General features: G+C 40.5%; 1 protein-coding gene across 1 annotated transcript in view; it reads right to left on the bottom strand.

Moving 5' to 3' along the window:
- Window positions 1-2,051: 2,051 nt before the first annotated feature.
- The window catches only part of Casp8ap2 (caspase 8 associated protein 2), a 41,568-nt gene continuing 15,946 nt past the window's right edge, over window positions 2,052-27,673 (bottom strand). The window contains exons 3-11 of the mRNA XM_051161176.1: window positions 26,668-26,736; window positions 25,552-25,652; window positions 24,821-24,895; window positions 22,466-22,581; window positions 14,590-16,766; window positions 9,584-12,716; window positions 7,679-7,778; window positions 6,833-6,918; window positions 2,052-2,666 (exon numbers count right to left, since the gene is read on the bottom strand). Coding sequence (XP_051017133.1) covers window positions 6,862-6,918; window positions 7,679-7,778; window positions 9,584-12,716; window positions 14,590-16,766; window positions 22,466-22,581; window positions 24,821-24,895; window positions 25,552-25,652; window positions 26,668-26,736 — 5,828 coding nt within the window. The 3' untranslated portion in view covers window positions 2,052-2,666; window positions 6,833-6,861. The remainder of the gene's footprint in view (window positions 2,667-6,832; window positions 6,919-7,678; window positions 7,779-9,583; window positions 12,717-14,589; window positions 16,767-22,465; window positions 22,582-24,820; window positions 24,896-25,551; window positions 25,653-26,667; window positions 26,737-27,673) is intronic.

Here is a 27,673-nt window from a genome sequence, read left to right as displayed (position 1 = left end):
TATTTAAAAAAGGATTTATTTCGAAGCCTTGTAATGGAAGTTTTGGTTTCTTTGTAAACTCAGTTATGTAATGTAAATGTGTTTTTGTTTTAATCCCAAGTGTGGGATTTTAGTTTGGGCTTTTGTTTGTCCACAGCTGAGAATTCTCTCATGTGGGGTGTGGTCTTTGCCAGCTGGTGAAGGCCTACCTAGTGCCGCATGTGTGGTGGTGGCATGAGGCGTGGAGCAATTTGGAAAGACCAGAGACCAGGGTGGTGGACAGAAGTGCTTCAACACAGGGCTCAGAAGAGACTGCTTGCCGCGTGTGCTGTTGGGGGAGATTGGTATTGCCCCACAAGAACCCAACTGACCCTAAACAGCCAGAAGTAAAGGCGTCTGCACCCCCTCTCTCCACTAACCTCTCTTACCCAGGGTTAAGGGGTTGGTGGGAGACAGAATCTTCAATACCCCAAATAAATTAGTTTAAAAACAAGTGTCAACAAAGCCTGGGAAATGGATCAGTGGCTAAGACTTGCTCTTTCAGAGGGCCCAAATTCATTGCCAGCACACAGGAACACACCAAGTGCTTAACTTCTGAACTATATCTGAAGCCTCTCTATTCTTTTTCCTTTTTTTTTTTTTTTTTTTTTATTGTTTTTAAAGACCAGATCTTGGTATGTATCCCTGGCTGTCCTGGAACTTGGTATGTACACCTGGCTCAATGCTAGGATTAAAAGTTTCCATCCCCACGATGTATGTGTGTGGACCTGCCCGAGGTTAGGTGCACTGCATCTATGAAGAAGCCCAGAGGCCAGAAAAGGACCTGGATCGTCTGCAACTGCAACTACAGGCAGTCACAAGCAGCATTTTTTCTTTTTCTTTTTCTTTTCTTTGTTTGCTGTGGTTTCTTGAGACAGGGCTTCTTTGTGTAGCCTTGCTGTCTGTAGACTAGACTGGCTTTGAACTCAAAGATGAACCTGCCTCTACCTCCTGGGTCTTAGCTAGTTTTATGCCACTTGGAACATAATAAAGTCTGTAAGAGGAAAGAACCTCAACTGAGAAACGGCCTATTATTTTAGTTGGCCCATTAGTAAGGTCACTTTTTAAATTAGTGATTGATATTGAAGGGCTGAGCACAAAGCAGGGTGAGCAAGACATGAGGAGCAAGCCAGCAGTAAGTAGCCTTCCTGAAACTCTGCATCAGTTCCCGTGTCCAGTTTGAGTCCCTGCCCTAACTGCTTTTGATGATGAACTGCTATATGGAAGTGAGTGAAGTGCCCTTTCCTCCCCAGTTTGTTCTGGTCATGGCACTGGATCAATACAATAGTGACTCTAAGACAAGCAGTACATGCTTTTAACCCTCTAGTTGTCTCTCCAGCCCCATTTTTAAAATATTTTAAATGCAGGACTACTTTATTTATCGTTCTTACCTTAGAGTCTCTTCATGTTTATTAATTTCATTTAAATTCCAAAGGTCTTCTTTAGCCTGGCTTATTATTTTCTTTTGAACCAGTAATATCTCTTTGTCATCATCTTACTTTACGAATTCCCTTACCTGGTGGTAGGGGATGACAAGATGCCCTGGAAGATGACCCAAAGCCCGGCCTCTAGTTTATGCTGGATGTTCAGAGAACGGGCCAAGGTCTCACACTACAAAACCAGTAGTTCATCAAGTTCCTTATCTACCGAGCAATCTCTTAAATTAGGATTTCCCCTTTAGACACTGTAGAAAAAGAGCAAAGGGAAAGGCACTACACTGAGTCTAGGGGCAAGATTATATAACCCACTCCATTCATGAGACTAGAAGGAGGCACCCAGGGTAAGTCAATCCTTATACTAGTTTTCTCTAAATCATCACTTCTTGTGTTGACTGAATTGTATTTGTGACATCTGCAGGAGAGGCAGGGTTCACGTGAGAATGCATGGCGCGAGAAAGTAGGCAATGGTAACAAATCTAATAAAGCCACTCTAGTAACTGAGCCAGTTACACTCTCATCCTGAAATATTTCAAATAGCTCCCCATCTCCCTTGGAATATTTGCTCTTTATGAATTATCGAAACAAAATAAAAGAAGCATCCTAATAAAAATAAAACAGCACTTTACATGTTTTTATTATACATGACTATAACTGAAAGCAAGATTTATACAAAATATTTTATACAGATAAAAAAACATGTGGCTAGGAAAGCCATTTATGTGCATACATACACATGGACACACACTAATAGTACTTTACATCATAATAATTATACATATATACAAATATACTATTTAAATTATTTCACAATTTTTCAAAATGAGGCAATTATAAAACCAAAAATGGATAGAAAGGTGAACTAAATAGTCATTACATTTAAAATGATACAAAATTATTTTTTTAAATCTAAAGAACTTACTTCATCCAATATCAAAACTAAGGTTTCAGTATTACATCCCTGTTACTTTTACTTTCTTTTTGATAACTTGTAATGATTAAAAATAAATATTCTGACCAGTAACAAGTAAGTGAATCAACTGTCAATCCGAATACACCAAGCACCATGACCAGGAAAGTAAAAAAAGGTAGATGATCATCTAGTCATCAAAACTGAGAGCAAACTTCCATGTAGGTCCTCATTTAAAACACGAGGAATCAACTCCAGTGGAGAAGAATTTCAATGAAATGCTGTGAAATCCAGCAACCCATCTGAAATGGAAGAAAATAGTGACATTATAACTGACATTTGATTTTGGTTTTTGAGATGAGGTTTCTCTGTGTGACAGACCTGGCTGTCCTGGAACTTACTCTGTAGACCAGGCTGGCCTCAAATTCACAGAGAGACATCCACCTGCCTCTGCCTCCCTAGTGCTGCTGGGAGTACAGGTGTGCGCCATTATGCCTGGGGCTTTTCTGATTTACCCATTTTCACAGTGTTACCTTCTAAATCAGCTTAACTTAGATAATATTGGTGTTAAAAAACTAGTTTATACAGAATCAGTTTGCTAACTACTAATATATTGATTTTTGCTCCCAAGAATTTAATGAAGCTATAATAATGGGGATGGTAGGTGGGGATCAGTTTGGCATAGCTAAAAAGAAATAACCCACAACCCATAATATGTGCTATTATGTTGGCCAGGGGAGGAACTAAATTTTTTTTCCCCCTTTTGGAGACAGGGCTCTGGCCTAGGCTGGCCTGGAACTCACCACGTAAGGCGGGCTGGGTTCAAACTTGTAGCGCTCCTACTGCGTCTGCCTTCTTAATGCTGGGATATTAGACATGCCTGTCTGGCCCCTCAAGTTAATCACTCCATAAATTTACACTCTCTTCACAGAGAATAGGAATCGTATTTTCAAAGAACATTAACCTAAAACAAATAGGTGTTCTGTTTGGTTTTGTTTTTTAACGATTTTCAAGATAAATCTCATGTATCACAGATTGGCCTCAAACTTGTTATGTAGCTAACCCTGCCCTTGAACTCCTAACCTCCCGTCTCTTTCCTCTCAGGGTGCTGGGACTGCAAGCATGCACATGCTACCAGATGTGGTTCTTTCCTTTCTTTTTTAATTTAGAATTGTTTTAGAGAGGGTCTTGTCATATAATTCTGGCTAGCCTGGAAGTCAGAAGATGCTGAGGGCTGGCATTAAAGACGTGCATTACCTGCCCAGCTGAGACTAATTTCCTAAAGACAGCAATGCCATTGCATGCCTTATACTAGTGTTTAAAAGGTCTTTCGAGTAAGGTAGCCTTTCAAATTGTCTATTATTATTTTATACTCTGAATTATAAAATAGAAATTAAGTCTCATAATAAAGTATTAAGGATCTTTTGAAGACCTCACTAGGAAATCAACTGCTTTACAAGGACATGAATATTAAAAGGTCAGACACAGTACAGACTGGAAATTGATGATTAATAACTAAAAACTGGGCTGGAAATAAAGTGATAACCCTAAAATACTTAGATTCTTTCATATAACATCTATTTTCAAATAAGACTTAAGATAGTTACATTTATTTATTTACTTGGTAGGGGGGGAAGTAGGGGCATGTATGCCACAGCCCACATGTCAGGTTCAGAGGACAACTTCTGGGAGTTGTTTTTCTCCTTCTCCAAGAGGGTGAAGGGATCAAACTCAGGTCATCAGGCTGAACCATCTTAACAGCACCCAATATGGTTTCCATTTATACTTAAATCAAGCTTACTTCAAAATTGGATTTTGTTTTGTTTTTTGAAGCAGTCTTACACTGTAGCCCAGGCTGGCCTTGAACTTACTATGCACCTCAGAGTGGCCTCAAACTTGAACCAATCCTCTGCCTCAGCTTCCCAAGAGCTGCAATCACAGGAATGTGCCACCATGTGATGTTTGTATTCAATTAATTTTGATAACAAACAAGCTCCAAAATACAGTGATACATTAAATACTATAATATTTTTCCCTTCCATAAAAATCCAAAATAGAAGAACTGGAAAAACAGCTCACTAGTCAAGAGCATGCACTGCTCTTGCAGAGGACTCGAGTCCAGTCCCTAGCCCCACATTCAGGGGACTCCCAGCTTCAGGGGACTAGGACACCTCTGGTCTCCAAGGACACTGGTATTCATGTACAAACACAGACACAGACACGCATACGTACACATAATTAAAAATAAAATGAATGCAAAAACAAAACTTTGAGGTTGAGGTGTTGCAGAAAAAAAAACTGCTGATAATTTAAATATCACTGCTATAATCAACCCACACAACATGGTTTAAACAAAAGAAACCAAGGAAACATGACTTCAAACAGTACAATAGCTTACTAAAGTTAATCTTGTCATGTATTTAGGTGACAACAGATTTATGTCTATGAACACATTTTCCAGATTTAAAAAAAAAGTATGTGAGGCTTAAGGGCTGGGGAGATGGCTTAGTGGTTAAGAGTATTTGCTAGGTCAGGAATAGCAGTGTGTAGAGGAATGTGAATTCAGAACATGGCTGCTCTGGCAAGAGATCACATCCAAAGACCTTCTAGGTCTGTGTGATCCAGCTGGAAAACAAACATGTCTTTAATCCAGGAGACAGAGGCAAACAAGTGTGAGTTCAAGGCCAGACCGGTAGAGAGCAAATATCAGGTAAGGAAAAGCTTAGGTCCAGATGTGATGGTACACGCCTTTACTCCCAAACAAAGGTAAAGTTAGTTTGTAGAAGGAAGCACCCATGTTTGAAAGAGATGTCTAATTGAGTGGCAGAAACATGATGAGTCAGAGAAGATTTGACAGAGTAAGATATGCCCAATTCTCACAAAACGAGAGAGGAAAGGGAAGCTACTTAAGAGACAATTTTACAGTTGGGCATGGTGGCGCACGCCTTTAATACCAGCACTCGGGAGGCAGAGGCAGGTGGAGCTCTGAGTTCAAGGCCAGACTGGTCTACAAAGTGAGGACAAGACAGCCAAAGCTACACAAAGAAACCCTATCTTGAAAAACCAAACCAAAAAAGAAAAAGAGAGAAACAGTTTTACAGAGAGAGGAGGCAGCTTTTACAAGGACAGTAATAGAGAGATGGGTTGCAAAGAGAGAACTCAGATGAAGATGGAACAAGCCAGAAAATGAGAAGCCAGAAAATCAGAGCAGATCACTGAGTTAGTTTGAGGCCAAGCAGAGCAAGCCGGGAGAGAAGCCAGATTAAATAAGTCAGCTGGGAGAAGAGTTTGAGCCAGAACAGCTGAGGTGAGCCAGCCAACCCAGTATTCGGGAAGAACAAGGATGGGCTTATTAAACAGTAAGTCTCAGAGGCTGAAAACATTCTAGGCCTAGATTAGATTGTCCGGAGGCTAGAAGCTTCCAGGACTAGGCCTAGGTTAGCAGAAGGAGGCAGTAAGCTTCCCAGACAACAGTAGAGCCGGGAGAATAAAAATTACTTTTAAAGGTCACACCTTGAGTCCCAGCTCTCCAGAGGTATAGCCAGGAGAGAATTTCTGGGAAACGTGGGCCAGCCTCGTCTACGTAGTGAGTTTGAGGACAGACAGAGCTACAAAGTGAGATCCTGTCTTGAAAACAAAACAAACAAAATTTGCTGCTCTTTTAGAAGAGGTGGATTGGATTTCTAGCACCCACAAGGTAGCTCGAAACTCCAGTTCCAGGGGATCCGACATCCGCCTCTGGCTCCTCACGCACCAGGCACACAGGTGGTACACATATAGACATACAGGCAAAACATCCAAATATATTTTAAAAGGTGAAAAACATACAAACAAAAACAAAACCTGAGGCCAGGCATGGTGGCACACATCTTTAATCTCCAACTAGGGAGGCAGAGGCAGGCAGATCTTTGTGCTCAAGGTCAGGCTGGTCTGCACAGCTAGACCCAGAAAAGAGAGATGGAGACAGGTTATGAAACACTGCAATTTTTATGTATAGTGTTCTACCTGCATGTAACTCCTGCACGCCAGAAGAGGGCACCAGATCTCATTATGGATAGTTGTGAGCTATCATGTGGTTGCAGGGAGTTGAACTCAGGACCTTTGGAAGAGCATCCAGTGCTCTTAACCTCTGAGCCATCTCTCCAGCCCCTACTATATGTTTTTTACTATGCATCTATAGAATAATGCTTTGGGATGGGGTGTAGCTTAGTGGTAGAATAGTTGCCTACTAAGCACAAGGCATTGAGTTAGGTCTCCAGCACTACTGATAATTTATTTATTAAAACACATTGTATTAATAGATTTTAGCAATTAATGATTTGCCCACAACTACTAAGCTGAGGAACCAGCCCCACTTATCTGGCCTTCACTGGTGCTCACTACAGCCCTGCAGCCATCTTGGACGCTACCCCTCTGCTTGCCAGTGACTCAGGCTGGGAAACACACGAGGACAGGACCTCGCACTTACAGCATTGGCCTCCTGTGCTGGACCCGCTACTACCTGCATTTTGACTTCTCAAAGAGCTTCTTCAGCTGCTGGAACCTCTCTGAAACCTGGAAATTTAAAAATAATTACAAATATATTCATTTTTAAAGTTTTGATGAATACTTTCATAAAACATATACGAACAGTAGAATTATCCTAAATAATAAAGAGATAAAATAATGTTTAGAAAAATAAAACATCTTCAGAGTCTGTCTGTCTGTCAACCAGTCAGTCTGTCTGTCTCTTTCTCACTCTCCCCCCTCCCCTCTCTTGCTCCCTCCCTCCCTCTCTCACACACATACACATATTCCTTTGCTTTCTCAACACTAAATCTTACTTAATAAGGAAACATTACTATCAAGTTCCTTGAAATGAAATAAACATATAGATGTTTATATCAGGATCATTTTTGTCATTTTTTTTTAACACAATCACCAAACTTAACAGTAAGTATTACAGGAAACTAATTTTAATCAAGTTAACCAATAAATTATCTTTGTGTTTTGATAGGTTAAAAGTTGAATATGGGGCTGGGTATATAACTGATATTTCTAAACTGTTTCATAAATAGACTACACTTATTAGAGTTTTATGTGAACTTCTAAGGAAAAGTAGGTTTTGCCCAGTGTGAATGTTGCACATCTTTAACCCCAGCACTCAGGTGTAGTGTAGAATCAAGGTTAATTGGTCGAGTTCTCGCCCAGTAATGCAAGTCGCTCTAGGGTCAATCCCCAGCATAAAACTAAATAAGAAAATAAGGTAATAAATCTAGGTAAGTCAGGTGGCAACATCTGTGATCTAATAAAAATGTAAAGACTGGGTAATTACCTGATTAGGATTTTTATTCAGCTTGGCAGCTAAATATGTAAATGTTTTCAGGGATGGCATTCTTTTCTGACACTCCAGTAAAATTTCCCGGTCATCATTTCTGAGAAGGAAAGATTGTTACTTAGCTTTATAAAATGTTGATATAGAAAGGTAATAAATTCCACTGCCTTCATATCTTTCAACATATATACCACTTTCTGTAAAACATATAGTAAACATATGTATGCCAAAACCAGTAACACTATCAGTGAGCCACAGCTATCCATCATTTTACCCATTGAGCTCATTATTATCTTCCAAATTTTCTATAGTAAAGATAGTAAATAATTTTTAATTTCCTCTTCCTTGCTCTTTAGGCCTGGTCAAGAAACAAACTAGGTCTTGGTAACTGTGACAGAGAACTTTTGCCTCAGTCCTGCTTTCTATATAGAAAATAAAATTATAAAATGTAAATCATATATTAAAACTACAAAATACTTACTTAGCTGAGGTATTAAAAACAAAAACAAAAACAAACAAACCAACTCTGTTTCTTTTTTCTTTTTTGAGACAGGGTCTCCTCTATGAAGCTCTACCTAGCCTGGAATTCTCTATGTAGAGCAGACTACTCCTGAGTACTAGGATTAAAGGCGTGCAAAACCCACACCTGGCAAAACCTACTTTTCTTTAAAAGTTCACATAAAGCTCGAAGTACATTCTACTCTTCAGCAGTTCAGAGACGTGAGTTATGTACATACACGCCCACTCTTTGTCTCATGACTTTCATTATCTGTCACTCCTTTCTAATCTGTGTTTATAAGAATTTCTTTCCAGATTAAAGAATGGTTCTGCTTATAGAAAAAGTGAAGTTAAAAATAATCCTCTCACTTGGGAAGCTGAGGCAGGGAGATCCTGAGTTTGAGTCCAACATGTGCTACAGTGAGAAGTTACTGCAAAAGAAAACCAGCCCACATGTTGTAGCATACACCTTTAAACACAGCACTTAGGAAGCAGAGCCTGGTGGATCTACCAGTTCAGACCAGTCAAGGCTACATAGTGAGATCATATCTCAAAACCAAAACAAACCACCTCCAAATCAAAGCAAACAAACCCCACAGTAAATAGCTTTATTACGAGGAGCTATTCACACCACTGGATAAAAGCTATTATTATAGACTGTTTTACACTATAGCTAGATTGTACCTCAAAGCACATTACCAACTAACTTGGGCCAATTTTTCTTTTTTTCCTTTTTTTAAAAGATTTATTTATTTTTTATTATGATGCATACAGTGTTTTGCCTGCATATAAATCTGCAGGCCAAAAGAGGGCACCAGATCTCATTATAGATGGTTGTGAGCCACAATGTGGTTGCTGGGAATTGAACTCAGGACCTCTGGAAGGCCAGACAGTGCTCTTAACCTCTGAGCCATTTCTCCAGCCCCAATTTTTCTTTTTTAAAGTGTGTGTGTGTGTGTGTGTGTGTATGCAAGTTCAGATGTTGTCAGAAACCAAAGACATTGGTTCAAATGGAACTGGAGTTGTGAGCCATCTGATATGGGTGCTGGGAACCAAAGTCAAGTCCTATGCAAGAACAAGTGCTTGTTTTGTTTTGTTCTTTTAAAGATTTACTTATTATTATTCTGGCTGCATGTGTGCCTGCAGCCAGAAGAGGGCACCAGATCTCATAATAGATGGTTATGAGCTACCATGTGGTTGTTGGGAATTGAACTCAGGACCTTTGAATGAACAGCCAATGCTCTTAACCTCTGAGCCATCTCTTCAGCCCCACTTTGGCCACTTCTAAAGTAATCAAGTCATCATGTTCCGTATTAAGGATGCAATAGAATTCTGAAGAGATGACAGATTAGACTGCCAACTTTTCAAGATTTCCTAGTGATTTAAAACATTTCAGAAAAGTCTTACCTTGTCCATGAAATTATAATTTCTCCTTTCTTTTTGATAACATTCTTTGCAGAAAGGCTTGTTGGAAAAGTAGCAAGTGCTGCTGCTGAATCCTTTGCCCCTGGGCTGGCCTCTGACGACAAGGACGTGTCACTTACTGTAGGTTCCCTCTTCTTGCTGGCTTGCTTTCTGTGAGCATTACCATTTCTATCAGAATTCTGACTAAGTCTCTTGGTCTTTTCACTACTAGTTAAGTCTGTGTCCTTTCTTTGTTTTTTCTGAGAAGAGTGATTCAGACCAGGACTGTTTTTTCTCTTCTTGTGAAGATTACCCAGAGTTCCAGGTAATTCTGAACAATCCAAGTTTGATGGTGGCTCTGGTTTTAAAGCATGTCTCTCTATTTCCCAGGAGCCAGGAGACTCTGGGGTCAAATCAATACAAGTTTCATCAACAATGCATTCTGAAGGACCATTTGCCCTTCCCGTCTTCCCTTCTTTGTGGTTATCCTCATCTATACATATGACCTGGCACTCCAAGTCTTCCACAGCTAACACAGGCTCACCACCTTCAGCTTTACTCTCACTTGAGGCATCATGTGTCAAATCAATAAAAGTATCTACAGTATTAGGCTGTAAAGAGCTACCTATTATCTGTGCATCTTGATCTAAGTTGGTGCCAGAACATTCCAAGTGATCAATATTTAAAACTGTTACTTCCATGAGTTCCCCTAAGCTTTTCGTCTCAGTAGCTGGATCTCTTGTTAGATCTATGTGGGTATTAGGAAGATGATCATCAACAGAGTGTGGGATTTTTTCCACTGAAGGCAATTCTTGAAGGTTCTCAGAAACTTTTGGCTCCCATACTTGATGTAACTTGAAACAATCATCAACCACTTGATCACAATGACCCATCTTACTTGAGGCATCTTTAAGAAACTCATATATATCTGGAACCTGTGTTTGTACTATAGAGTTCTGTTCTTCACGTGTTGGCTTGCTATTATCAACGTCCTTCTCAGAATTTTCCAAGTCCTCAACAGACTTTAGGACTGGACTCTGAAATGGAATAGATTCTTTTTCTGTTGACACATCAGCTTCTTTTCCAGTTCTGGGCAAAGATGTCGCTGACTCTTCAGCTACCATGCCATGCTTAAGGCCAGAGGAGGTAGATGGTGCTGCACGCCGTATTTTCACGATGAAATGGTCATTGGACTTTTCCATTATGACAGCATGCATAGGCAGATTAGGGTGGTACTGAAAGCCTGGCGTGACAGACCGGCTTGTCCATGATGAACAACTTGATTTACTGCTTGAATTATCAGATTCCAGAGCTAGATGGATGTCCTGTTCAGAGGCATCCTCTTCCTCAAGCAGAGCGTCTTCACTAAAATGTGCACTAATAACTTCTTCAGGAGTTGCAGTCGACAAAACTTCAGGCTTTAAGAAACTCAAATGGCCATCCGACTTCAGAGGTGATGGTACTGTTAAAGAGACCGCGAGGTCTTCTAAAAGGATGGAAGAGATGCAGGGCTTACTCTTTTCTGAGCTGTATACGTTATCTTTACTTAAAGCAATGTTAGAAGACACTTCAAACATACAATTTTCATCTAACACATCGGGATGAACTGGCAGTGAAAGCCCTGAAGATATAGATGGACCCTTCTCAGACGATAATAAAGACCAGTTATCATCACTGATCACTTTTGGGCAAAGAGAAGCCCCCTCTGAAACTAGCTCTTCCGTTGTACAAGCTGGTGCAGATTCACACTTGAGACTCTCTAGCAGCTGTTTCTCTGGAGTCTTTACTTCCCACTCTGCTTTTTCAGTACCATTAACACTGGTGTCCAACAGATCAGAACCTTGCAGCAAACTTTTAAATATTTCACCCATCTGTGCATCGCTCACTAAGTTAAAAGTGAGGCTGGATGCCTGCTGCTCTGTGAGGATCTCAAAGCTCCTCTCTGCCTTAGCGCCTGCTTGTGGTACCGTGGCTGTCTCCTCAACAGTATTTTCCTCGTGCTTTCTTGGCTTGGGCGTGCTTGGGCGGCTCATTTCCAGAAGCCGCTCTTTACACTCAGAGTCCTTTGTGCTGTCAGTGCAAGTGCTCCCGGTGCTTCTTACGTCATGCTTTCCAACGCTGGTGCTGGCGTTAGTTTGGCCTTGATGCTTTTCATCAGACTTTTCACATCCCAGTGAAGACTTAAAATTCATAGTCTTTTCTGATTTTAGCACTTTTTCTCTCCATATTTCTTTGTTGTTGTCCATATTCCTCTTGTGATAATTTGAATGTTGGGCTCTCTCTTTATGTTTTTTTCCAAGTTTTTCTTCACTGTTGTCCTTTCCAGTGTTTATAGAACCACAAAACTTGAATAAGATTTTTTTAAGTTTTTCAAATAAATAATCAAGTTGTTCATCTACAAACTTCCACAATTTTTTTTTCATATCTGTTTGTTGCTGTTCAAATAAACGGTCAACTATGCCATTCTTCTTTACTTGTTTAAGGTTAGATTCTATAACTTCACAAAGACTTTTCTGTAAAATACTTACTGACTTACAGATCTTAGACAAGTCAAGGTATTTAATTAGTGATGTGAAACTCAAAATTGCTGATTCAATAATTCTATGAAATTGTACCAATGAAAATTTTATCTTGAATTTCATATAATTTTTCCGTACATGTTTTCCTAGCATCCGTAACATATGCATCACCTCCCACACAGAGGAGGGTGTGAGGATGAGTGGAAGTATTTTCTCCAGGCTGGAGATGCTCATTGTTTTACTGTCCCTTTTGGTGCTTGAGGGTCTGGACTCATTCGGCCTTTTACTCAGTGCAACGCTGTGCTGAGGGAGCCTCACGGCCGTGCTCCTGTGGGCCTTGTGCACATGCACAGTGCTCCCCCTGCTCCCAGGGCTGCTGTTAGCCGGCTGCACTGCAGTGGACGCTCTGGGTCTTGCACTCTTTTCCAAGGGTTTCTGTGCTACAGATTCTTCCTCATCACTTCTAACTTCTCCTTCTTCTAATTCATCTAAAGACAAATTCTTACAAGAGTCTGCTTCTGAACACTTGTCAAATTTGGGAACTGGCTTTTGGTTTTCCTTATTTAGATCAGACTGAGTCTTGAAGGCAGAATGAGTTGAAATGGACGGAAACTCATCTGTGGAGAAAAATATATTAAAATCACATGACGACTGAGCCCTAGGCATTTGACACTTGCATCCTAAACACAACAAAGTATTTTAATAACCTTTCCCCTTTTAAGGCAAAATATAAATGCTTAATACTTAATCATTTCCAGTGGCCTTTATTTCATGTCTTACAAAGAACTCAAAAGGTTCTAGGGTTGTGACTCAGTGGTAGAGCACTTGGCTAGTGTGCACTATTGTCTTGGCTTTGATTCTCAGCACTGGGAAAGTAAGTCTCAGGTTACTTAAGTGACAAGTGTGTCACAATCTAATTTTTATTTCATTTTATCAGCATCACCTCCTCTATGCCATTTGATGATGGTTTCTGAACAACAAAAGTATACATGAAATCTAAGACTGCAGCTCAGTATTAGTGGAACACTGGCATTGAATACTCAAGGCTCTAGACCTAATATTTAACCACAAAATAATAAAATTATGTATGTATGTGTGAAATGTGTGTGTGAAGTAAAGACAACTTGAAATAATTTGTCCAGTCACTCCCCTTTTTAATAAAAATGTTAAACTAAGCATGGAAGCATACAACTGCAATCTTAACACCTACAAAGCTAAGGCAGAAGGATTACCACCAGTTCAGGGTCAACCTAAGCTGGAAAAGAAAAACCTATCAAAAAAGAGAGAGGGGGAAAGAAGGAGTTATAGTGAGATGGCTTAGCAGTTAAAGTACTTACCACTCAAATGTGAGGACTAGAGTTCTGATCCCCAATACCCACATTGAAGCTGGGCAGGTGTGGTAACACACCTGCAATCCCAGTGTCTGAGAGGCAGAGACAGGAATCTCTAGCAACTCACTTAGCTGGACTAGCCAAACTGTTGAGCTCTGGGTTCAATACTGTAAGAGTAGAGAGTGACTGAGAAAGACATCCCACATCAGCCTCTGACCTCCACACTAGAGCATATAGACAATGAAATTTATACACTTGGACACTACCCATATGTACACACGCAATAAAAACTGTTGTAAGCATTACAGAGCTGGGGTGGAGCCATGGGCTCAAGTCCCAGTAGTAGATGGGGGCTTAGAAAAGAATTGAGTTGTCTAAATTGGATCTGGAAGATGGAGTCATCCATCAAGCTATTTGTAATTGATACCCACTGGCAAAGGGGAAATCACTTTTCTTTGATGAAGTGTCACTGATATATCACTCATAATCCAGGGCAGGAACCATGCCTGCCCAGGAATTCTTTGGAATAGAGGGAGGGGACTTGGGGGCGGTATTTTGTTTCATGCTTTGTTTTGATTTTTGTTTTTTACAGTTTTGTTGGGGCTTTTGGAAAGAGAAAGACTTAGAAGCTTACTGTACACTTCTAATTAACATCTGAATGTTTTTGTTATCAAAAAAGATGGCTCAGAGCTGGAGAGGTAGCTCAGTGTAAGAGCCCTTAATGCTCTAGAAGAGGAGCAAGATTTACTTCTCAGCAGCCACATGGCAACTCTCCTGTGACTAGTTCTAGGAGACCCAGTGCCCTCTTGTGGCCCCCGGGGAACCAGACGCACACTTGGTACACATACACACATGCAAGACAGTTATACATATACATAAAATCAATCTAAAAGCCGGGCAGACTAAGAGTAAAGGAGCTTGCCTCACAAGCCTAGTGGGTGAGTTCAATCCCTAGACCCCATGTAAAGTTGCACTACAGTACCAATTCTGACTGTCCTCTGATCTCCACAAGCATTCCTTGGCACATACACCTATTACACATCACACATACACAAAATAAAAATGAATAGTTTCTGTAAATCCCCAAAGCATCTATATTGTTTATACAGTCTACATTGTGAGAAAAAGACAACTTATAAAAGATAGCATAAACCATTACCTTTATGACCGCTATCATACAGTGGAACTGCACATGGGCTCTCCATGCTAACAACTCTCGCTACAGGTCTCACTGGACTATTCAGAGGGCTGATGGCTTCTGGAATAGGTCTGAGATTATTAAAGTCAATGCTTAAAACTGAGTTATCATCATCTTGATATACTGAACTTGACTCTCCAGTTTCTATCTTGTGGTCAATCGGCTCAGTCTTCTGTGGTGTATGTATAAAAGTCTCTTCAGGTAAACAAGGCTCCAAAGGACAAGATGGATTCCCAACCATAGTTCTATCTTCAGGAGAAGCTTGGGGTTTATGATTATTGTCTCCCAAACAGTTTACTAGTGAAATGCCAGGTTGCAGAAGGCTCTCACTGGGCGCAGCTGCATTTGGTGAAAGAACCACCTTTGTTTTGACACCTTCAGAAATATCACAAGAATTCAAATCATGTTCTTTGGTGTCCAGCTCTCGGCCAAAGTCTTGAAGAGCATGCCCTGGTAATACATCCGAAACCACAGGAACTGCTGCCCTCGTGCCACCACGCGGCTCTTCCACTCCCACTGATGGAAATGAGCATCTTGGTTGTTTTATTTCTGCAGGTGCTGGGAAAGAAATGTCTGTGCCACGAACACGCATTTCACAAGGCATGGTATTCTCAACCGATTTAACTAACATTCTATTTTCTTGCTTCATTTTGTTTTCCGGAATGCTGATGCTGGGTTGAGACATTGCTGGAAGAGCCTCCTTTAGCTCTGGCAACTCTGACTTGCTTTCCTTTGTTCTCCATTCACCAACAGAGGGAAGACGTGCCCCCGTTTCAGTCTTCTCCGAGGACTGTGAGTCACACATGCCACTGGGATTGGGAACACTAATTATTTGATGCTGGTTATCTTGACAAACAGGCTGCTTTTTAGCAGGAGAAAGAGTTAGGTTCAATTTTTCCATGAAGCTTAACTTTAAGTCTTTGCTTTTTACTTCATTTGGCCCATTCTCACCTTTCATTGCACATTCTTTACTATCTGTTCCTTTAGAAACCCCACTGTTAGAGACTGCGCCTTTATCATGTTTTGTCTCAGTCTGCCTCTTTACATCAGCAGTGCTTTTCTTACCTTCTTTGTTAGTCCTTTGCAAATACTCTGTAGGCGACTTTTTGTCACTTTTCACATGTCTACTTTCTTCTTTGTTTTCTCGTTCTCTTTTCCTTCTGTCCTCAGTTCTGTGTCTTTCTGCTTTGAAAGGTGTGTTTTCCCACTGGTGGGCAACACCGACTTCCTTGGAGGGCAGGTATTTGCCATTTCTGTTGCTTGACAGAGAAGATGAACATCTTCTATCTTGAAAGCCATGACTGCTCAGCCCTCTGTCTCTTCTACAGTCTTCTCTTCCCCTTTTCTCTTCTGGATGATACTTACTGGAGCCATGATATCTTGTGTCACTCTTGGAATGAGGGGGCAATGCCCGTTCTACTCTTCCTCTGTGTCCCTGGTCCTCTCCTGCTGGCTTAAACTTCATGTCACCTTTTCTTTCTGCTTTATCCTGAGGTTGAAGCTCTTTTCTGTGCACATTTTGTAATCTTTCATTTTGTCTCTCTACACTTTTGTTATTTTGAGATTCCACTCGAGTGTGTGACCTTTCTCGGGAAGTCTCTTTTTCCCAAGAAGACCCACTGCGTTCACTTTTATGTCCCAAGCCAGTGCTACTTTTCATCTCTGAACTTTTGCTCTCGGCCTTTGCTTCGCTGCTTCCACGTTTTTCGGGGTTGCCCTGCAGTCTGGCATTAGCCTCCCTGTCCCTTGGTTCAGCATCACTGCAGCTGTTGCTCAAGTCTTTCTGTGTTCTACCCGTCCCTCTGCTACAGTGGCTGTGTCTAATGTTATTCCTTCCTCTTCTATTATCCTCATTTGAGTCACCTTCACCAACCTGGCAATGAGAACGTGACCAGACATTGTTGGTACAATGTTTCTCAATACCCGAAGGCAGGTGCAAAGGATTCTGAGCTTCAGAATGTGATTTTCCTTCCTTTTCCAGATTTGGTTGTAGAGTGTTAGGATGTCCATCTTTATGAACATCACTTTTAACTCCGTGATCAGTCTTTGCACAATCGTCCAGATGGGGAGATTTGGGTCTTGAATCTTTTGTTCTTGTAGTTTTGTGGTTATTTCGAAAATGTGGAAACTCAGACAATCTATTAAGAAGCAGGAAAACAAAGTTAATTGATACTTAATAGCATTCTATATACTTTTTCAATTTAACGGCTACATACTGGCAAAACCAGCAGGAGCAAGTGAGTTGGGCTGGGGATATAGCTCAGTAATAAAGCATTTGCTTAGCATGTAGGAAGCACTGGATTAAAAAAAAAATTTATCAGCTTCCAACTATAGGCATCCATTCTCAATGGAGGAAGCCTAACCCAGCACCTGCCAGTTCTCTCTGGACTCAGCACAAGTACACAGCTTCCAAGTCAGCACAGCACACTTTGCTCAGAACAAAGAGCTCACTTTCTCCCCTTCAGTAACATGGCTGAATAAAAGCAAGTCTTACTAGACAGAACATGATCAAACTCGACAGAATTCCCAATCTTAGTTCTCTCCTTAGAAGGGTGACAAAAAGTTCATTGTTATAGCTCATACTGTATGTAAGGAAAATAGTGTTTTTCTTAGCAAAAAATTGTATGAGCCAGCATGACAGCTCAGATGGTGGAGGAGCTTGCCTTGAGGACTGGTGACCAGGACTCCAAACCCAGGCTCCAAGTTATTAGAGGGAGAGGGCCAACAGCCACAGGCTGACTCTCGCATACACGGACGGACACACACACACAGAATAAACTTAATATAATTTTATTTGCAACTGTGGTTACCAGCAGAAGGTCGGCACAGACTGGGTTCATCAACATTTCATCATTTGAAGCCCCACCCTCTCCCCGGGAAGTATGACAGTTAATGCTCTTGGGGAGAGAATGTCACCTTCTTCAGTTGTATGGCTGCTGAGAAGCTGCCACTGCTCTACCACCCAGCCATGCTCGGGCAGGCAACCTTACTGAACTCACTTGTTCACATGCAAAAGAGGACATGAAAGTGGGAAGACTTCTTGGAAGAAGAGTCTAAGCAGGAGAGGGAGAGGGAAGCAACGGGCTAATGGAATGAAAATCAGAATGAAATTCATTTCATACATACATATATATACAAAACTGTCGAAGAATTTTTAAAAAAGAGATAGGCTTATTTTATCTTTCTGTAGAAAGTTTACCTTAAAGAACTTCAAAAAAGAAATCAATGACTTCACAAATCTGTTCCTAATCAGTACTCACTGTGTGGAAAACCTCAAAAACAGAACCTCAGAATAAGAGGAGAGTGTCATAAAGCAGAAGACTCAGGGGACCCATAGCCCACAGCTATGACTACACCTCACAGCCATTCCGCCATGCTGGAGCTGTACTGTTCCCGCTGCCCCCAGCAAGTTTACATGCTAAGGTCTTGACACACAGGATCTCAGAACATATCCTCTATTTGGACACAGTCAATTACAAACAGATCCCAACTCAGGTAGGGCTTAGAGTAGCAGCTTGATGATATAGCTTTTGTCTAACGTGTGAGGCCCTGGCTTCAATCCCCAACATCAGAAAAATAACCAATTGCTAGAAGATTCCTCTGAGACAACTGGGGACAAACAGTAGCCATAAAAAGAAAATATAACTAAACTTTGCTAGGAGATAGAACTTCTGTTTCTCCACAAACATTTAAAAAAGCAATAGGCAAGTCACAGAGCAGGAGACTTTTCCAATGCATTTACCCAACACATGCTGTGTATGTGTACCATACCCCACACTTATCAAACTCCTAAAAGACAGAGCCAGGCCACATCTTCTGGCACAGACTCCAAAATACTATCACTCTGTTTTATTTGAATCATATTTACTTATTTTTGTGTGTTTGTTCATGAGGTAAGAGGACAGCATGGTGGGGTATTGGTTCTCTGTACCATGAGGGTTTCAGGGATGGAAATCACAACATCTGGCTTGGGTACAAGCACCTTTACTAGGTGAGCCATCTTACCAGGCTTCAAAGTTTTACTTTAAATGTATTTTCACAATGTACATTTCCCAGTATTCACATGCTTAATTTTTTCCCCTATTTTTACTATATGTTAATACTTCAGTAAATGTTAAATTTCAACTAAATGCTAATTAATTACTATTAGAATACTAGTTAGCTCAAAATGTAAATATTTGGTAGAATATTTATTAAATAAAGCATAGCTACATCAAACTAACCAGTAAGGTTATACATGCACACATGCATGCACACATGCACACACGCGCACACACACGTCTGGACTCACTTTGTAGACCAGCCTGGCCTCGAACTCACAGAGATTCGCCTGCCTCTCCCTCCCTGAGTGCTTGGATCACAGGCGTGCACCAGCACACCCAGCACATATATGCAGCTTTTTAAGCTGGGTGTGGTGGCATATGTCTTTAATCCCAGCTCTAGAGAGCCAGAAGCAGGAAGATCTCCGTGAATTCTAAGATAACCTCGTCTACAGAGTTCCAAGTCAAGGCTACATACAAACAAACAACAAATCAAACAACTTCTCCAACAATTCAGGGGCCAACATTAATACAAGGTGCACTGGGAATGACTCAGGTTAGTAAAGGCCTAAATAAGACAAATTGGTCAACCCAATGGTAGTCTGTAGTCACTCAACAAATAATGATCTACAATATGCCAGATATCACGGAAGTAACTGGGAAAATGCTAAGACCAAGCAAGAACATATCTGCTTCATGAAACTTACACTGCAGTAAAAGCAAAGGATACTGGCAAGGAAACACATTCATTTGAGGAACTACAAGTATATATAAATCTACCAAAAAAATCTGGCTTAGACACAGAGATCAGATTAAGTATCTCCTGCCAGAATGACAGTTAATTAGGGGCTAGAGAGGTGGTTCAGTGGTTAGAACACTGGCTACTCTTCAGAGAATCTGGGCTCAATTCCTCAGGATTGAAGATGACAATCATAACCAACTCTAACTCTAGTCCCAAAGGATCTGATAACCTCCTCTGACCTCTGCAAGTATTGGACACACACATGGTCTACATACAGAAAACACAGACAAAACACCCATACACACAAAATTTAAAACAAACAACAACAACAAAAACAAGATAGTTATGCCAAAACTGGAGGATGAAGGGACAAGCCATGGAATGCCACACAGTAAAAAAATGACACACAATGGCAGAACCTGGTACCTGAAGGAACGGAAAGAATATCAGAGGCACAGTACCCATGCAGAGGAAAGCACAGGCACACCTGAGAAATGGTTTGGCCTATAATGGAGGAACAAGTTAAGATATTTGATATCCTATGACCACATAGTGAAGGAGGAGGTCCCCCTTGGTCGTAGACCTAGGGGAGGGGAATAGGGTGAAAGCGGGAGAGAGGGAGGAATGGGAGGATACAAGAGATGGGATAACAATTGAGTTGTAATCTGAATAAATTAATAAAAATTTTTAAAAACCCACAAACAACACAGGAAGAACTGTGAACCTTTGTTAAAAAAAAAAAAGATACTTGATCTTTTATCCTAAGAACAGTCAAAAGCCACTCATACATTTAATTAAGAAGAGAGGGTAGAATAACTTTTGTTCAGATATGTGCTTCAGAAGAACACATAAGAAAGAGAAAGAAAGCAGATGCAGAGATGACATCATACTGATTCTTGCAAGTTAGCATGGAATAGGTAGGCTGCAGCATCAGAGTAAATGAAGGGAAATAAACACACGGCCAGATCACAGGCGCAGCAGCTCCAAGGGATGGCTTTGAGCGATGGTTGAGGGTGAAGCATCACAGGCAGAGGGATGATGTGTTCTCTTGGTGTTACTGACACGCCTCTCACAAAAACTCTAGTGTCAGCAGTAAGCTAAATGCCTGGCTTACACCAACCTGAGTAAATAGCAGGGTTCTCTACTAAGCTAGGGAACAACGGAAAAGGCTTCATGGCAAAGTTTTTGGATAAAATTTGAAAACCCTTTAAAGACACTTATGTGAGTATAAAGTGGGCACACATACAAATTAAATTGGCCTAGCATGCGTGAGATTGGTCATATAAAGAAGTTGAGAAAGATAGAAGAAAGTAGCAGGTGGACTGCAGAGATGGCTTCTTGGTTAAGAACACATTACTGCTCTATTTGAGGACTAGAGTTCAAATCCCAGCACCAAGATTGAATGGCTCACAAATGTCTCAAACTCCAGCTCCAAGGGGATCTGGTGTCCCTTTCTGGCATCAATGGGCACTGGCAAGCACATATACAAATAAAATAAGTCTAAAAGAAAGAGAAAAAAAGAGACAAAAGCTTGATCTCTGAGAAACTCAAAATAACAGCCAAGACAGAAAAATGAACCCCAGGAAAATAATAAACTATCACATTAGTGAATGTTATGTAACTATAGGGCAAGACTGATTCAAGGCAGGAGAGCAGCGGAGTTAATCAATACATGTGAAGACACGTTAAATGGAAGATCAGACACTGGTGCTTTAGTGGCAGCAGCTGATGATCAGCATGACAACTGACCAATGGAGGCAAAATTTGGATAGGATTGGGCTCAAGAATAAGTCGAGGCTGGGCGTGGTGGTGCACACCTTTAATCCTAGCACTCGGGAGGCATAGGCATGTCTACAAAGTTGAGTCCAGGACAGCCACGGCTACATAGAGAAGCCCTGTCTCTCGAAAAACAAAAACAAACAAACAACAACAACAACAACAAAAGAATAAATACAAAAGGGGCTTGTAAGATGGCTCAGTGGATAAAGGTACTTGCTGACCTGAATTTAATACCTAGAACCCACATAATAAAAAGAATGACCCACCACAAGGCACGACACATTCTGTCTCTTTCTCTTTCTTTCTCTCTCTCTTTCTCTCAAAAAAAAAAAAAAAAAAAGAGAGAGAGAATCAAGGGCTCAGTGGTAAAGCACTTGCATAGATAGCCCATAATACCCTGGGTTCAACTTTCCACACTACCCAAAATCAAAACAACAACAAAAGCCCATATTATAAAAGCAGAATTTGAAAGAGGATATGATGATGCATGCCCCAGGAGGATGAGGCAGGAGGATGAACAGCAAATTCAAAGCCAGGCTTAGTTATAAGGTAACACCTTATTCTTAAAAACAAAACACAACAGAAAGGGAAGAAATGGCAGCAGCAGATGTAAACAATTCTTTCAATTCTGTCTATGGGGACACTGGAGTAGAGGATAGATACAACCTCCTCTGGGCCAGAATGTCACACTGAATTGAATAGAGTGAGAAAAATTAACAAAGAAAATGAACTCAAAACAAGTAATTTACTAACAAAAGGGTAAGTACATATATTTCTCTTTTTTTGTAATTTTAAAAATTGCATTTGTTTACTTATTTGGGGAGGTGGGGAAGTACAAGCTGCCATAGCACTCGTGGGGAGGCCACAGTACACTTGAGTTGGCTCTCCCCTAGTATCTGGATCCCAAGGGTTGATATCTCAGGTCAGCAGGCTCAGCTCCAAGTGCCCTCACCTGCTTGGCCTCCTTTCTCTCTTGTATGGGCACATAGTTCATTGTTCCTAAGCTACTGCCCCAGCCCTGCCCTCCTGATGTCTGTGTCTGATATGGGGACCAGAACTCAGGACATGCACAGTTACTTCTCTGGGAAGCAGCACTGGTGATTTAGGAAGTGCGTGGCAATGTTCCGTCAGTAACCCCTGGTATCATTATAAATCATTAGCAGAGTAGTTGCCATTTAGATTAGGATCATTACTATTTGATGAAATATGTATTTCACCCTTTGACTGATCATAAATCCACACTTGATGTAAATGTTGACAGGTGACATCCACAAACCTTTGGTGAAGATGATTTATCTCTTCATCCTTACGGTTTATCTCCACTCTGGCAGTTTTGATAAGTGCTGAGATATTCTTCTTAAGAGACTGGTTTTCATTTTTTAAGCTCAAGTTCTAAGACACAGATTAATAAGATATATTAACAGGCCAAAACCATACAGAATTATCAACAGTACAACTTGCAGTTGCTAGTTGTGGGGTTTCTAAAGATAAAGCTTGGCTATTCAGCCTATGATAGCCTTGAGCTCTCCTGATCCTCCCACCTCAGCCTCCAATGTGGGGGTTGCTAGTGTACACCACTGTGCCTGGCTCTCTACTGACTGCAGTACTAGCTAATGCTGGACACTCAGCATTTTATCTTACATAATTCTGAGAAGCAGCTATCTAACATTTACTGTTTTCCCACTGCTCAGATGCAGAAGTTGAGATTCTGAGATGATAACCAACACCTGATAGGGCATTCTTCAGACAAGCATCATCTACTTAAAAAGCTAGCATGCAAAGTTGTTTTGATTTTCAAATAAATAAACATAGAATCTAGAGCTGGTTCTTTCAGGGAAATGAGAATCAAGAGAAACAAGTTTACAAAAAGTAGAACACTGTCTCATTCTTCATTTTTGCAGCACAATCAACAAAAAAGGATCGTTTTGACAACTGTGAATCTTCAATTTTCTTTCTTTAAAAAAAAAAAACAACTTAATCTTTGTTCCTCAAAACTATCCTATCTTAGCTGCTTGTGGTGTCGCATGTCTTTAGTCCAAGCACTTGGAATGCAGAGGCAGGCAGATTTCTGAATTCAGGGCCAGACTGGTCTACACAGTAAGTTGCAGGCCAGCCAGGGCTGCACATTAAGGCTGTCTCAAACAAAAGAAAACTACCTTCTTTTAAGCCACCCAACTTCTTAACTTACCACCCAATTGACAATTCAGCCAACAATCAACTATGTCAATGTCATTTTAACTTTCAAGCACTTTTCCTAGAATCCTTTCATTATTAAAATAGTAAAATGATATAAAACAATTTATAAAATGGAGAGGAATAGATATGACCAAGGTATATTGTATACATGTATGAAATTGTCACAGAATGTATTTTACACACACACACACACACACACACACACACACGTCATGTCAGATGATAGATGTTTAGCCCACATGATAGAGACACATGTCTTGGGTTCAATCCCTAGCAAATGGAAGGAAAAGAAACTGTATAAGCTGCCAATACTTTGTAACCTTAATTGCTGATGACAAGAAAATAGGGCTGGGGTATACACTTCCACGGTAGAGCACTTGCCTCACCAGCACAAATCCTGAGTATTACACCTTTTGTTTGCTAATGTGCATTGGTGTTTTGCTTGCATGAATGCAGATGTGAGGGTGCTGGATCCCCTGAACTGGAGTTATGGGCAGTTGTAAGCTGCCATCTGGGTACTGGAAATTGAACCAGGGTCCTCAGGGAGTCTCACCAGGCTGTCTCACAGGTTTCTCACAGAGGGAGTTACAGGACAACCAGGACTACACAGATAAACCCTGTCTCAAAAGAGAGAGAGAGAGAGAGAGAGAGAGAGAGAGAGAGAGAGAGAGAGAGAGAGAGAATATCTCACTATGTTACCCAAGCTAACCCTGAACCCCAAGGTTAAGTGATCTTCCCACTCTAGTCTCTTAAGTGGTTATTTAAATCTCTTAAGTGGACTACAGGAACCATGCTTGTTAAGTTGTTGTTGTTTTTTTTTTTTTGCTTTGTTTTGTTTAATTTATTGCATTGATGTTTTGCCTGTGTGTATGTCTGTATGAGGGTGTCAGATCTTGGAATTACAGACAGTTGTGAGCTGCTATGTGGGTGCTAGGAATTGAATGAATCTTCCGAAAGAGCAGTCAGTGCTCCTAACCTCTGAGCCATCTCTTCAGCCCTGTAGGCGGCATGATTAAAAGATTCTTGTGTCTGTCCATCTGTCTGTCCTGGGAATCAATCCCAAGTTTTTATATTCTTACATAAAAACATTAACCAAGGGCTGCCTGGGAAGATGGCTAGACATACAAGTGTAAAGATGTAAGTTTGAGTCCTCAGAACTCATATAAAAAGCTATTTTGGGTTGTACATCCTTATAATCTCATCACTGGAAAGGTGGAGATGGGTGTATCCCTGAGGCTTGCTAGCCTGTTTAGTGAGATGCAAGCCAGTGAGGAGCCCTGTCTCAAAAGACAAAGTGGACGATGCCTGAAGAACACCACCCAAGGGTGATCTCTGGCTTCCACACGAGCGTGCAAACATGTGCAGTCACACCCATTCACTTATGTACACACACACTCACACCTAAATGCTAACAAGGAAGAAATAATCAGAATACCTGTGTCTGTATTTCTTCAAACCTCTTCATCAGGTCTTTCATCTGCCGCTGACATTTCCCATATTCTACCTGCAACTGGGAAACACAGAAATAATTTAAGCATTGCTGTACTTTCCTAGCATGAATGACATTTAAAATTTTAGGGGGTGAGGGAATCAATGTACTCATAGGTTATTTAGTCAGATTACATTGTATTTGTTGTTGTTTTCCAGACAGTGTCTCCAGATGTAGGCCATGCTGCTTCACTCCTGACTCTCCTGCCTCAGCCTCCCAAGCATTGAGATTATAGGCAAATGCTACCATGCTTGCTAGAGTATTGGTTTTTAAAGTGCAGCCCATTATAATACTTTTTGATAAGCTTCATATTTTAACTCTGAACCTTAATATTCAAATACACAGCTAAAAGAAATTTATCTGATGTAAGTCTCAGGACATATTATGTAACTCACAATTTAATATAAACCATGAAAAAATAAATGTTTTATTATATTGATAGTCTGCTATAGTTTTATCTATTCAGATACTTAAGTTCAGTCAAATAACATTATAACTGAATTTAGACATGTATTCAGAAAGTATTTCTTGGAAAAACAAGTCAGAGACAGAAACCGCCTTCAATACTCTTAATTTAAGAACTAATCCCTAGACGCAGGCTGTTCAGTAGTAAGCTGTAGCTGTTCCTCCAGGAGCTAAAAAACAACAAGTATCCCTATAACAGCAGTGACTCATACATCATTGTATGTCGCCTCCTTTGCCGTTCCTTCTTCAGTCAGGATCTCTTCATACAAGTCTAAACAGTTTCTGAACGACACACACGATCTAGCAGTGCTGTCTGAAAACAAACAAAACATACATTTTAATATTTGTTAGGATGCTTTTGTGAATTAGTTTTATCAAAACATCTAGTAAGCATAAAGAATGGTTTACTGGTTTTACATTTTATACACCTATACCATTATTCTTTGTGTTAGGATTCTTGATGTTGCGTGTACGTCAAAGGGTTACACTTCTCATCTGCATCGTACAGCCTGCACTGAGTTCACAAACGACGGCAGGAATGCCACATTATATAAAGTGCCTGTTCCAATGGATCCAGTGTGATACTTAACTCTGTTACAAAACACTGAAAGACAGCTGGGTGTGGTGGCACACGCCTTTAATCCCAGCCCTCAGGAGGCAGAGGCAGGAGGATCTCTGTAAATTCAAGGCCAGCTTGGTCTACAGAGAGAGTTCCAGGACAGCCAGAGCTAAACGGAGAAAGCCTGTCTCAAAACAAAACAAAAAAACAAAACACTAAAAGATTTGATTGTGGAAAAACTCTTAATTGGACAGGTGGCCAGACATTTCATTACCATTCTTACACATTTGGAGACACAGCAACAGTACTTTCTGTAATAACATTGACAGGAATGCATAGTCAACAGTGTCAGTTGCCATTTTAATGGTATAAAATATTTTTGCACAGGCATAATTAAGCCTGAGTCCTAGATTAATAATAACAAATTTGTATGTTAATAAGTTCTCATCAAGCTTTGGGACAGCTGGGCAGTGGTGGTACACGTCTTTAATCCCAGCACTCAGGGGACAGAGGCAGGCAGATCTCTGTGAGTTCAAGGCCAGCCTGATCTACAGAGAGAGCCAAGGCAACACAGAACGCTGTCTCAAAAAACAAAAGCAAAACAAAACAAAAAAGCTTCTTTGGGTCAGAAAGTAATTACCTCAGTGTAATCATTTCAAAGACAGGGCTCATTATTTCAGAGCTGTGAAGTTACCAGTAGCAATTATCAATAAAATAAACACAGCAAACCAAGCAGACAAAATGAGACTGTTTTATGAAATTTACATACCAGAAACAGCACTGTCCAACCCAGCATATATGTCCAATGAGCCTTCATCATTATTTTTAAGAGGAGAGGCTGCAAAAATGGCAAAGACTAGTTATGGACACAGGTTTTTTGTTCTTTTTTTTTTTTCCAGTCTTATTTGGAAGGACAAGGAAAGCAATGTATTACTTCTGCTTCAAAGAATGAGACAAGGGGCACACATCTTTAATCCCAGCACTTGGGTGGCAGAGGCAGGCAGATCTCTATGAGTTCAAGGCCAGCCTGGTCTACAGAGTGAGTTCCAGGACAGCCAATGCTACACAGAAAGACCCTGTCTTGAAACAAACAAACAGAACAAGAAAAGAAAAGAAACAAAGTTTATACATTCTTATCCACAGAAAAGTTTTGGTAGAGATTTATAACTTGGCCACTTCAGATTCAAACTTATAAAAAATTCATTTTAAAAAATGTATGGAGTTGGGAGAGATGGGTCCAAACTTAAGAGTGCTTGCAGAGGACCTTTTGGTTCCCACTAAGCACGTTAGGAAGCTCACAAACACTTACAACTCTAGCTCCAGGGAATCAGATGCCCTCTTTTAACCTCTGTGGGTACTAGCACACATATGTACATACCTTCAAACAGACACATTCATTTACACTTAATTAAAAATTTAAAAAAATATATATCTTTTAGAATAAAAGAAATCTATAGTGCTGGGGCTAGAAAGACAGCTTAGCAGTTAAAAGTACTTGTACTTTCCCAGAGGACCTAAATTCAGTTCCCAGCACCCATATCAGATGAGTCACAACTGCTAAAAACTCCAGCTCCAGAGTATTTGATCAATACCTTCTTTAGCACTCAGTCGGCAGCTCTTGCAGTTGTGTGTGGGTGTGGGCACACACATCTTATTAAAAATGTGTAAAGACATTTTATTTCCAGCAATAATAAGGTACTTTCCATATTTGTATAACACGATAAATGCTAAACTAAATAGTAAAACTACCCGAAGAGCTAGAAATCAACACAAAG

Source organism: Acomys russatus, chromosome 2, assembly GCF_903995435.1.
Source record: "Acomys russatus chromosome 2, mAcoRus1.1, whole genome shotgun sequence".
Taxonomy (NCBI): domain Eukaryota; kingdom Metazoa; phylum Chordata; class Mammalia; order Rodentia; family Muridae; genus Acomys; species Acomys russatus.
Note: the sequence above shows the minus strand (reverse complement) of the source record. Positions and strands in the feature narration are given on the sequence as shown.